Source organism: Heterodontus francisci, chromosome 6, assembly GCF_036365525.1.
Source record: "Heterodontus francisci isolate sHetFra1 chromosome 6, sHetFra1.hap1, whole genome shotgun sequence".
NCBI classification, from domain to species: Eukaryota; Metazoa; Chordata; class Chondrichthyes; order Heterodontiformes; family Heterodontidae; genus Heterodontus; species Heterodontus francisci.
Window position 1 is genome coordinate 25,482,649 of NC_090376.1, and position 13,635 is coordinate 25,496,283.

Below are 13,635 nucleotides of genomic sequence, written 5' to 3' on the forward strand. Positions count from 1 at the left end.
CAGAACTGCACGCAGTATTCCAAATGTGGCCGAACCAAAGTCCTATACAACTGTAACATGACCTGCCAACTCTTGTACTCAATACCCCGTCCGATGAAGGAAAGCAAGCCGTATGCCTTCTTGACCACTCTATTGACCTGCGTTGCCACCTTCAGGGAACAGTGGACCTGAACACGCAAATCTCTCTGGACATCAATTTTCCCCAGGACTTTTCCATTTACTGTATAGTTCACTCTTGAATTGGATCTTCCAAAATGCATCACCTCGCATTTTCCCTGATTGAACTCCATCTGCCATTTCTCTGCCCAACTCTCCAGTCTATCTATATTCTGCTGTATTCTCTGACAGTCCCCTTCAGTATCTGCTACTCCACCAATCTTAGTGTCGTCTGCAAACTTGCTAATCAGTCCACCTATACTTTCCTCCAAATCATTAATGTATATCACAAACAGTGGTCCCAGCACGGATCCCTGTGGAACACCACTGGTCACACGTCTCCATTTTGAGAAACTCCCTTCTACTGCTACTGTCTCCTGTTGCCCAGCCAGTTCTTTATCAATCTAGCTAGTACACCCTGGACCCCATGCGACTTCACTTTCTCCATCAGCCTACCATGGGGAACCTTATCAAACGCCTTACTGAAGTCCATGTATATGACATCGACAGCCCTTCCCTCATCAATCAACTTTGTCACTTCCTCAAAGAATTCTATTAAGTTGGTAAGACATGACCTTCCCTGCACAAAACCATGTTGCCTATCACTGATAAGCCCATTTTCTTCCAAATGGGAATAGATCCTATCCCTCAGTAACTTCTCCAGCAGCCTCCCTACCACTGGCGTCAGGCTCACCGGTCTATAATTACCTGGATTATCCCTGCTACCCTTCTTAAACAAGGGGACAACATTAGCAATTCTCCAGTCCTCCGGGACCTCACCCGTGTTTAAGGATGCTGCAAAGATATCTGTTAAGGCCCCAGCTATTTCCTCTCTCGATTTCCTCAGTAACCTGGGATAGATCCCATCCGGACCTGGGGACTTGTCCACCTTAATGCCCTTTAGAATACCCAACACTTCCTCCCTCCTTATGCCGACTTGACCTAGAGTAATCAAACATCTGTTCCTAACCTCAACATCCGTCATGTCCCTCTCCTCGGTGAATACTGATGCAAAGTACTCGTTTAGAATCTCACCCATTTTCTCTGACTCCAAGCATAACATTCCTCCTTTGTCCTTTAGTGGGCCAATCCTTTCTCTAGTTACCCTCTTTCTCCTTATATATGAATAAAAGGCTTTTGGATTTTCTTTAACCCTGTTTGCTAAAGATATTTCATGACCCCTTTTAGCCCTCTTAATTCCTCGTTTCAGATTGGTCCTACATTCCCGATATTCTTTCAACGCTTCGTCTTTCTTCAGCCTCCTAGACCTTATGTATGCTTCCTTTTTCCTCGTGGCTAGTCTCACAATTTCACCTGTCATCCATGGTTCCCTAATCTTGCCATTTCTATCCCTCATTTTCACAGGAACATGTCTCTCCTGCACGCTAATCAACCTCTCTTTAAAAGCCTCCCACATATCAAATGTGGATTTACCTTCAAACAGCTGCTCCCAATCTACATTCCCCAGCTCCTGCCGAATTTTGGTATAGTTGGCCTTCCCCCAATTTAGCACTCTTCCTTTAGGACCACTCTCGTCTTTGTCCATGAGTATTTTAAAACTTACGGAATTGTGATCACTATTCCCAAAGTAGTCTCCTACTGAAACTTCAACCACCTGGCCGGGCTCATTCCCCAACACCAGGTCCAGTATGGCCCCTTCCCGAGTTGGACTATTTACATACTGCTCTAGAAAACCCTCCTGGATGCTCCTTACAAATTCTGCTCCATCTAGACCTCTAACACTAAGTGAATCCCAGTCAATGTTGGGAAAATTAAAATCTCCTATCACCACCGCACTGTTGCTCCTACATCTTTCCATAATCTGTTTACATATTTGTACCTCTATCTCACGCTCGCTGTTGGGAGGCCTGTAATACAGCCCCAACATTGTTACCGCACCCTTCCTATTTCTGAGTTCTGTCCATATTGCCTCACTGCTCGAGTCCTCCATAGTGCCCTCCTTCAGCACAGCTGTGATATCCTCTTTGACCAGTAATGCAACTCCTCCACCCCTTTCACCTCCCTCTCTATCCCGCCTGAAGCATCGATATCCTGTGATATTTAGTTGCCAATCATGCCCTTCCCTCAACCAAGTCTCAGTAATAGCAATAACATCATACTCCCAGGTACTAATCCAAGCCCTAAGTTCATCTGCCTTACCTACTACACTTCTTGCATTAAAACAAATGCACCTCAGACCACCAGTCCCTTTACATTCATCATCTGCTCCCTGCCTGCCTGAAATCACACTGATTTCATTATCTAGTTCCTTACAGGCTTTTGTTACTACCTCCTTACTGTCAAATGACCTCCTCAATTGGTTCCCATCCCCCTGCCACATTAGTTTAAACCCTCCCCAACAGCGTTAGCAAAAGCACCCCCAAGGACATTGGTTCCAGTCCGGCCCAGGTGTAGACCGTCCAATTTGTAATAGTCCCACCTCCCCCAGAACCGGTCCCAATGTCCCAAAAATCTGAACCCCTCCTTCCTGCACCATCTCTCAAGCCACGCATTCATCCTGACTATTCTTTCATTTTTACTCTGACTATCACGTGGCACTGGTAGCAATCCTGAGATTACTACCTCTGAGGTCCTACTTTTTAACTTGGCTCCTAACTCCCTAAACTCTGCTTGTAGGACCTCATCCCGTTTTTTACCTACATCATTGGTGCCTATGTGCACAACGACAACTGGCTGTTCACCCTCCCCCTTTAGAATGTTCTGCAGCCGATCTGAGACATCCCTGACCCGTGCACCTGGGAGGCAACATACCATTCGGGAGCCTCGTTTTCGACCACAGAACCGCCTTATCTACTCCCCTTACAATCGAATCCCCTACGACTATAGCCCTTCCACTCTTTTTCCCGCCCTTCTGAACAGCAGAGCCAGCCACGGTGCCATGAACCTGGCTACTGCTGCCTTCCCCTGGTGAGCCATCTCCCTCAACAGTATCCAAAACAGTATACAAAAACAAGAAATGCTGGATTCACTCAGCAGGTCTGGCAGCATCTGTGGAAAGAGAAGCAGAGTTAACGTTTCGGGTCAGTGACCCTTCTTCGGAACTCAGTATACTTGTTTTGGAGGGAGATGACCGCAGGGGACTCCTGCGCTGCCTTCCTGCTCTTTCTCTGCCTTTTGGTCACCCATTCCCTTTCTCCCTCAGCAATCCTAATCTGCGGTGTGACCAATTCACTAAACGTGCTATCCACGACCTCCTCAGCATCGCGCATGCTCCAAAGTGAGTCCATCCGCAGCTCGAGAGCCGTCATGCGGTCTAACAAGAGCTGCAGACTCCTCTTTGGAGACGAGGTAGTTGATTGAGGTTTTCAAATGATTAAAGTTCAGGTATGGAGAGGATCAGTCAGGGATATCTGTATTGACCCCGAGACAGTAGAACACACATTCAAGCTAAGATGAGGATTTCGGAATGATGTAAAGAAACATTTTACTGATAGGGTGGTTATTTTTTGGAACAACTTACTAAGGAAGGATGTAAAGGCAAGTTGCAAAGATCTCTTCAAGATAAAATTGAATAAATATTTTGAAGAGACATTACTGGATACAGTTATTAGGACAAAAGAAAGGTAGATTATAGTCTATTTCACCCTTTAAATGTTTTATGTTTGTAAGCTCATCATGTTATTAATCAGCCAGAGCTTTGTAAAAGGGGGAGGGGTTGTTGAGAGGGAAAAGGGTGCATATGAACGAACCTGGTATGGAACTTGAGCATTTCTGATAGCTGTGTTGCCAAGATTGGCAATTGAAATTGCTGCTGAAAGAAAGGAAGGGATTGACTGGCGAGTGGGCCTGGAGAGAGAATGAGCCAAAGTGCACAGGTAACAAGGGTGCTGACAGAGTCAAATTCTCATCTCTTTGTAGCTTGCACCAGATGACTGGAGCCAAACATTGCACTGAAAATTGCACTGAAGCTGGGAGAGCAAGAAAGGCCCAACATCAGAGTTGCTGGCAGAAATCAGAGCAAAAGGACATACACCACCTGCAGCTCCAAAGTGGTGACGATGAAACAGGAACGGGCAAGGGAGAAGAGCAGCTGCCTTTATTTCAAAACTGAAATCTGGTAAATTCCCCATTCTTCTGGTTAGCGATCTCATACAGCCCAGAGAGTTCTGTAAGGATAATGGAGCTAACAACACACAGTTCCCATGGACAAGAAGACTGGATTCCTTGATGCCCATGGACGAGGTAGACACCACTGTATAGTTTTCACAGGCCAATGAGATACAGTTTCTAAGATTCAATGTTCTAATATCTATATATTAAAAAAAGATAGTCACTATTAAATTCAACAGGGAATTCATAAGAAACTTCTTTACCCAAAGAAGAGTAGTTGAGGAAAATAGCATAGATGCATTTTCAGTGGAAGCACGCGAGGGAGAAATCAATAGAAGGATATATTGATAGGGTTAGATGAAGAGGGTTAGTTGAAGAGGGGTGGGAGGAAGTTTGTGGGGGGCATAAACCCAAGCATAGACCACCTGGGCCAAATGGCCTGTTTTCTGTAGACTCAATGTAAACTTGATGCAATAGTCTTAGGTAACAATTTTATTTTGTAAAATTGCATGCACTCCTTGTGCCTTTATTTGTAAATGGCCCACACCAACGTCTGCAAATACATATTACTTGCCCCAAGCCTGAAGTCTAGTTGCTGGTCATGGTACTTTAGATGATAATTTATTGCCAAAAGGCTGTGCTATCAATTCACATGTCGCTGTTTTGTGCTATGCATGTTTTAAAATAGTAAAAAGGCTTTTTTAGTTGCTGATTAATAATATCAATAGCAGGACAAAAAGCACTAGAAAAAATTGGTGATGATTCCAAAAATGCCTCTACCAGAATAAACTAATATTTTGAGACGATTGAAGAAATCTGAGGAGAAGTTGTCAAATCTACCTATAGACACAAAAGTAAACTTTGCAAGGTAGCTGGAATGACACAGTATTCAATATGGGCTGTTAAATCAGGGACGCTGACCACTACAATTTCCCAATCCACATTCTTTTCCAATAAGGCTCTACGTTGGGAACTTTGCTTCACAAAATTCGCCCTGTAACATGTTTAATTTAATTCAATTCATTCTCGGGATGCGGCTGTCAGTGCCGAGGACAGCATTTATCACCCATCGATGATTGTCCTGATATAGGCTGGAGTTGCATATAAGTCAAACTGTGTAAGGACTAAAGGTTTCCTCCCCTAAAAGGACATTCGCGAAGCAGTTGGGTTTTTTGCGACAATCTGACAGTTTCATGGCTTCTTTCACTGATGCCAGCCCTTTTTTTTTCAGTTTTGTTAAAATAGACACCAAATTAAAATTTTCAAACTATCATGATGGGATTTTGAACCTTCTGAGGATGTAGTCCAGGCCTCTGGATTTTAGATCAGTTACATATAATCACAACACTACCATAACCTGCCTTATTATAGTTTAAAATATAAAGCTAGATATTGACTATAAAAGCGTGCATTAAGATGTAACATTTTGCTTGCAGGACAGGAGAAATATTAAGATGCTTGGATCAGGATTCTTCCAAATTTCACATTCTTCACATCTATGAACCTGGAACTATGCCCATAATTTATAGAAGATGCAGGACTCCTCACCTTTTTAAAAAAACTGTAACGTAAACCTCAGAACAACAAGTCTGAAGAATCAAGAATCTCTAAGCTCATTTCATTCCTAACGAACTGGTGTACACTTCAATGTGCTGAATGACTTGGTGTGCATGCCCAGGACAAAACAACTAGTTTGCTGTTAACAGGGGCAAGCAAGGAGCATTTGAAATCTGATCAAGTTTCAGTATGGATATTACAACAAGATGAAACAAAAATGAAGAATGGTTTAATTTCAGCAATGGCTATCATAGACAATCACAATTAGAAACACCCACAAATACAGAACATTTTTTAGAAAAGTCAAATGTAACAATTAAACAAACAAGCAGTATTCTTACCTCTCCTATAAACACCACGATAACACAATCTAACTTCTCTTCAGGAGACAGTTTATCCACTAATGAGTGAAGTGTCTCTGCAAGATAGGACTTAACCTTTCTCTTAACGGTGGGAATCCCCAACACTAAGGACACTAGAGGCAGAAGAATTCACAGACAATTAGACAAAAACGGTTGACCCAGTTTGAACCACATCATAAAAGGAAATTTACTGCGGAGCGAAACAAAAACATCACTTTGAAACAGAGCGAACAGTTGGGTCCTCATTACAAATCCTGCCAGGTAAGAGAGGTTTTATTGCAATGCACTTGAGCTTTCCTTTACCACGAAGAAGAAAATAATAAAGGTCCACCCTTAGAAGGTTTCAGGTTATGAACACAATCCTTCTTTCAATAGAAAACGACTGTCGGAGCAATTGATGTGCATAAATGTCGTTACCCATCAAGCAGAAAATAAGCTAACCCAAGACTGAGAGGAAAAAGTGGTTGGAGTTGTCATCACTGACTCTACGGGGCAGTGGGGGTGGGGGTGCAAGGTACAGGATAAATTTTAAAGATTCATAGCAGCTTGCTAATAGCCATAAAAACAGTGAGGAATGCAGCATTTACGAACATTCAACCTCCCACCAAAAATCCCCAACCGAGCCCACAACCCAGATTTCATGGCTGTGTGACTACAGTCACTGAACATTAGTTCTCAAAGCTTTTAGCACTATTGTAATGTGACAGCACTGAGCAGTAAGTCAAGTAAATCAAGAGGTGGCTGTGACAAATGAAAATACTCTAGTGACCTTGAAATATTTACCATCACCTGCTTGTTGTTATAGAATCATCGAATGTTGCAGCACAGAAACAGGCCATTCAAGTCTGTGCCAATGTTTTTCTTCTCGTGTCACTTATATTAAGGGGAGATAGTTAGATTCTCTCTTGTTGGAGGTGGTCATTGCCTGGCACTTGTGTGGCGCGAATGTTACTTGCACTTATCAGCCTCAGCCTGAATGTGGTCCAGGTCTTGCTGCATGCAGATACAGACTGTTTCAGTATCTGAGGAGTTGTGAATGGTGCTGAATATTGTGCAATCATCAGCGAACATTCCCACTTCTGACCTCATGATGGAGAGAAGCTCATTGATAAAGCAGCTGAAGATGGTTGGGCCAAGGACACCACCCTGAGGAACTCCTGCAGTGATGTCCTGGGACTGAGATGATTGACCTCCAACATCAAAACCACTTTCCTTTGTGCTCGGTATGATTCCAAGCAGTGGAGAGTTTTCCCCCGAATCTCATTGACTTCAGTTTTACTGGGCTCCTTAATGCCATACTCAGTCAAATGCTGCTTGATGTCAAGGGCAGTCACTCTCACCTCACCTCTGGAGTTCAGCTCTTTTATCCATGTTTGGACCAAGGCTGCAATGAGGTCAGGAGCTGAATGGTCCTGGCAGAATCCAAACTGAGCATAGGTGGGCAGGTTATTGCTGTGTAAGTGCCACTTAATAGCATTGTCAATGGCAGCTTCCATTATTTGCTGATGATTGAGAGTACGTTGATAGGGCGCTAATTGACCAGATTGGATTTGCCCTGCTTTTTCTGGACAGGAAACACCTGGGTAATTTTCCACATTGTCGAGTAGATGCCAGTGTTGTAGCTGTGTTGGAACAGCTTGGCTAGAGGAGCACAAGTCTTCAGTACTATAGCTGGGATGTAGCCTTTGCTGTATCCAGTGCACTCAGCCGTTTCTTGATATCATGTGGAGTGAATCAAATTGGCTAAAGACTGGCATCTATGATGCTGGGGACCTCAGGAGGAGGCCGAGATGGATCATCCACTCAGCACTTCTGTCGAAGATGGGTGCAAATGCTACAGCCTTATCTTTTGCACTGATGTGCTGGGCTCCGCCATCATTGAGGATGGGGATATTTGTGGAGCCTTCTCCTCCCATTTGTTGGTCAATTGCCCACCATCGTTTGTGACCGGATGTGGTAGGACTGCAGAGCTTTGATTTGATCCATTGGTTGTGATCTCGCTGCTCAGAGTGTACCACCCAAAAAATAATAATTTCTGGTACTGACTAAACCCACCTCATAATGCATAGTGGGTTGCTGCTTCTGTACGTGTATGACATCCATTATGAGGCAAGTTATGTATTAAGCTGTGAGTTCCAGAAAAGTAATTTTCCTGACCCCATAAACAGGAGCTGGAAGATACGTTGGTAGATTAGTATTCCTGTGTAAAAGAATCTATATTATGAAGACAATGGGGCCTAACTTCATTCACAGCCGAAACCAAATATGATCCAGAGATGCCCAAGGACTGTCCTAAATTGGTTCGTGGATCTCACCAGAATTGTGGTAAGCTGTAGGCACTGGACACCAGTGCAACTTGCCAGCTGGAGCCTGGCAAATTTCACCCAGCTCAGACTCATAGGCAAGCGCAGGCACAAAAGGAGGTGATTGGGTGAGGGCGAGCAGAGGCTAGCTGCAGTCGCAGTCTGAATGTGGAGACGGGAGGTGCACTCTTGCTCCTCCTGGTCCACGTTAAGGTTTGTTCAAACACACCTGCCATCTTCTTCAATGCAAGCTCCCACTACCTTTAACGAATTTTGAAAAGAGGTCTGGAAACAGGCTCAGGAGAAATAAGGGGTAGAATTTAATGCAGTCCCCCATGCCAGGTTTGGAGATGGGGAGAGCATAAAATCGGGCGAGATGGTGGCGTGGTGTGGAGGGGTGGGGGGGAGGAGAAACCCTGCCACCATCTCACCTCCGCTGAAATTTAATCCGGGGTGGGAAGGCCTTCCCGCTCCACCAATTGAGGCCCTTAGCTGGGTAATTAATTCCTGATTAAGGTTCTCTTCCTGTCGCAGTCGCAATTACCTGTGTGACAGGTAGCCCTGTCGCTGCACGGGAAGCATGGCATGAAAAACTGTGTGGGCTTCTTCCCGGCTACAGGGAGGGGTCCCTCGTTCAAAGGCACAGTGTCTGAATGAGGGACCCGGCATCGAGAATGAGGGTCCACAGAGGGCCAACCTCTGTCCTTGCTGCCGACTCCCATTCCCCCACTACACAATACCCTCCCGCCCTGACCTACCTTAAGCCTGGTTCCAGTGCCGTTCCTCGGTGTCTGGGCGATGCAGCTACGGCAACAGCCACTGCCTCAGTGGTGGCACTGCAGCTGCCAGCCTCTGATTGGCTGGCAGCTCTGCAAGGCCGGAACTTCTGGCAACGGCGTCCTAAATCCTACAGAAAGCCTGCCGCTGTCAAGTTAAGTGTCTGATTGGCACTAAATTTGGCAGGCCTTCTGTACAAGAGGTGACACGGGGATCTCAGCATTGGTTTCACCTGATGTCAAGACCCCCCCACCACCCCCGCTGCCAGCATAGAATTCCACCCAAGGTCTACACGCATTTGGCTGCCTAAAGAAAGGCCCTGCTGAATTTAGCAGTTGCTTGGGCTCATGTGATGTTGAATTTAGGCCCCATTGTTCTTATTAAACCATCAACAGGGATCTGGGTAATGATGGCACACACGAGATAAACAAGCAGACAAGGAGTAAGATTATCAACATGTTGGAGGGGTGCCAGTTTCAGCAGTAGTCTAATACTGTTAATTTTTTCCCTTGGCAGACTTCAGATGATACCACCATTTCAAATACAGCGAGAAAAGTGCTGCTGTATAGTTGTTAATGGAAATCAGCATGCTAATAAGCACCTGAAGGTCTTTATAGCAAAGAATGATTCAGAGATATATAATCCAGAGACAAGAAAGGGCTAATTCTTTAGGATATAGTAGCAACTTGTTTATAGGTCACAGAGTATGGGTTTTGTTTACTGTTATCTGCAAGAAAGGCAAATTCACAGCTCGGATATTCAACTATGGCATTTTGAAAGTGCCTTGGCTCCTAACTTTTATTTATACTAATCCCCCAATTCTTCTTCTCCCTTTTTATCCACAGCTGATTTAGTTCTTTCAGCCTCCTTCACACAGTAGGGACTGAATTTTGTTCAGTTCCCAATGCCGGGCTTTGTGGCTGGGTGGGGGCGCCGGAATGTCGCAACAGCAGCAGCCCGCCATGGAGCCCGAAGCCAGGACTGACAGACCCAATCTTCCTGGCGGTGCAAGGCTCCGTGGCAGACCCTCATCGCTCGGAGACAGGACACGGCTTTAAATATTTAAATAAAGGTCATGAATAAATCAAGAGAACTTCCACTGTGACCTTGCTGGCTGTCGCGATCTTGCGTGCAGTGGCCAACACTCACGTGCCTTCAATTTGTATTTGGAGGTGGGGGGGGGGGGGGGCTGCAGGTCAACAATCAATTCACTGGTTTTTTTTTGGGTGGGGGCATTGGGGGAGGATACAGTCTTCAAATGTGCAGGTCTGGTCTGGCAGCCCTTTAAAAATGGCACCCAGAGCACACGCAGAGGCAGCTGATGCTGTTGCCAACGTCACAGAGCCCGCCCCCACCACGCGATGGAGGGAGGCGGACCCCCCAACGTGTGCAGATGAGCCGCCGCATGCTAAATAGCAGCGGCATGGTGGCGTGCAGCTCGCCGGAGCGGTGGCAGGAGAATAACATTCAGGTTGGAGCAGCATCCCTCCAATTCTGTAGGTTTACTCATGACAGGAACACTCCATGCTCACTGTAAGGAGGATAGGTAATGTTTCCTCGCTGTTGTTCACCTTTAGAAACTCCCCAGATCTAATCAGAGTGCTAGTCCCTGCTATGGTTCATCTTAAATGCTAACCTACCACAGTTGGCAAGTGCATCTTGTATATGGTACACACTGCTGCCACTGTACGTCGGTGGTGGAGGGACTGAATGTTGAAGTTGATGGATGGGGTGCCAACAAGCGGGCTGCTTTGTCCTGGATGGTGTCGAGCTTCTTGAGTATTCTTGGAGCTGTACTCATCCAGGCAAGTGGAAAGTCTTCCACACTCCTGACTTGTGCTTTGTAGATGTTGCTCAGGCTTTGGGGAGTCAGGAGGTGAGCTACTCGCCGCAGAATTCCCAGCCTCAGACCTGCTCTCGCAGGTTTTAAAAACAAACATCCAACATTAAAAAAATTATGAAAAATCAAGGGCCTATATTTAAATAGTATATAATTTTTCCTGTTCAAATATGACAAGAGCAGAAAATTACATTTCAGAAATGAATGGTACTTTCAGCAATGCTACTGCCACTCCGTGTAACTGGATACATATTTAACACTAATAAAAGATTAACTACTGAACTACAAAATGTAATCTAGTCAATTATTAAATGCAATTTTAAACTTAGTCTTTGGTGTTTTATAACCCATGCACACCAGCAATATAAACTGTAATCAGGCAAGGTTGTTACGGACCGGTGATAAGCGTGTGGGTGGTTCCCACTGTTCACCTCCCAACTGACTGCAATCATGACTGCAAAATGATGAGTTAGCCCTTGAACATACAGTGACAGGTATTCTTGTAGGTTTAAAACAGAAGATTAACTATTTATTGAATATATTCCCCGAAATGTTTGCAACACCACTCACAAACACATTCACTCTCACCTGCCTCTCAAGAGAAGATAGATATAAGGCAAAGGATAAGATTTCAAGGTGTGGCTGGTGTTAGTGGTTTATGGTAAACCTGTTGAATATTCTCAGTAGAAAAGTCTCTTTTAAAGGTGCAGACCTGGGTTGTTTGTGATCTTGAGTTTATTAAGGTGTTGTAGATTTCTGGTGGTTAAGATTTCAGACTGAAGGTGGCAGTCATTTTCAGTTCCCTGCTGTACCAGGTTGTAGTGTAGAACCAGCAGCAGGGCTTCTTCTTCTTGTTAGGCTGGATATTTCCACAACCCTTGGCTGGCCTCCTTCTGTAAAGTTGTTGTGATCTCCCCTCTCTTTCCAGAGGGTTGCCTTTTAAGGTCAAAATTAATCAAATTAGAGCCGGTTAGTTGACGCATGGTCCTGTCCCCTGGTGTTGGACCAGGATGTAGAATTCATGGCTATCCATTGATGTCTGGATGGGTATAATCCTGTTATGATGTGGCTACTTTACATCTTTGTTTCAGAAGAACCCATTCAATTCAGTAATGTCTCTTGGTTTCAGGATGGGTGTAACTGACATTTCTGAGTCTGGAATGTATCCTTTTGAGACAGTTTGAATATACAGGCCAATCTTGCAGCACATTGTCCACTTTTTAAAGGAAAGGTCAATTTAAAAGATTCCACATTGAATAAAGTTCATATCTTTATGTAGGCATATATATCATGTCTTTACTGGGCATGACAGGGCCCTTTTTTTTATACCTGTTGCTGCCAGCAACATATTTGCTAACTATCACCATTTCCAGCCTTGGTTTGCACTGTTTGGCTTGGGGGCCTGGAAAACAGGCCAATTTGGAGACCCCTTAAATCTCCAGCGGCCCACTCATTCCTACATCAAGGCTGGCTCATTTTTCATCTGGTTAGGCTTCCAGCCATCTCAGTTCATGTGTAAGCATGAGCACGAAAGGCCCAAGAGCAGCATGTATGCATGCGGACAAGAGAGTGGTGTAGGGCTGCGCACAATTGCTGCTTCGATTCTGGCTCACTCCATAAACCTTAGCGCCTGTGGTTGCACCATCTTGGAATGAATCTCCAGGACCTTGCACTGAGGAAAGCAGTCAAATATAGGCAGCGGTGCCACAAGAGCATGTTGGAGAAAGTCTCAAGTCTTCTTCAAATGGGGATGAGGGTCAGCAGCTCTGGTTGACCACATTCTGGAGGCACCATCACAAACTCCTGCCTCCAACTGCCCTGCCCCCACACTCCTGCCACTGGTTGCCCAACATGCCCATACTTGCAGCACACCACTAACCCACGCCAATTGGAAAGCAAATGGACTCTAGATTACCTCATTGAATGACAGTCAAAAATCATTCTTTATTCCCATACCTGAATTTTTTATAACTAAGATACAGAAGTGTTGAAAAGAATTTTTTTTTTACATCTAACATTTTTATCATTTAAGATATTACTGCTGGATTGCTTGCATCAGTGTTCGGGAGATTAATATTCTTGGAGACTCTAGGGGAATCCTAAAATACTGGCAACCTTTTTGAGGACCATGTCCCTGTGTGCTGAAGGCATAGTCAATGGCATTAGCAGCTTTCTAAAGCAAGTACGGGTTTCTAGATTCCCACAAGTACTACATTAAAAACTCTAAAACAGTTTTAAATTGAATTTAACTAAAAATTTTTAATAAGAATAATTTACTTCACAAATTGTTCTTTGTTTTTCCAATTTTAGATTGTACACATTTGAGATGCAGACACACCCAATACGTCCACATACCATTATGGATAATCTTGAAGAAATATCTGTGGCAAAAAGAAAACACTACTTTTTCTCTCAACTTCCCATTATCATCCAAATCCAGCAAACATCAGCAGTTAATCTATTGAATGTTTATATTAGTATTGCTGGCGTGGTTTTAAAAAAAACTTTTTGGGAGTTTATATAGAATTATGACAGATTGGTTCCCAAGCCTTGCCTCATTATACACCTC

General features: G+C 44.4%; 1 protein-coding gene across 1 annotated transcript in view; it reads right to left on the minus strand.

The window, feature by feature from the left end:
* The window catches only part of mgat4a (alpha-1,3-mannosyl-glycoprotein 4-beta-N-acetylglucosaminyltransferase A), a 263,412-nt gene that overhangs the window by 101,089 nt on the left and 148,688 nt on the right, over positions 1–13,635 (minus strand). The window contains exon 4 of the mRNA XM_068033329.1: positions 6,126–6,259. Within this exon, the coding sequence (XP_067889430.1) occupies positions 6,126–6,259 (134 nt within the window). The remainder of the gene's footprint in view (positions 1–6,125; positions 6,260–13,635) is intronic.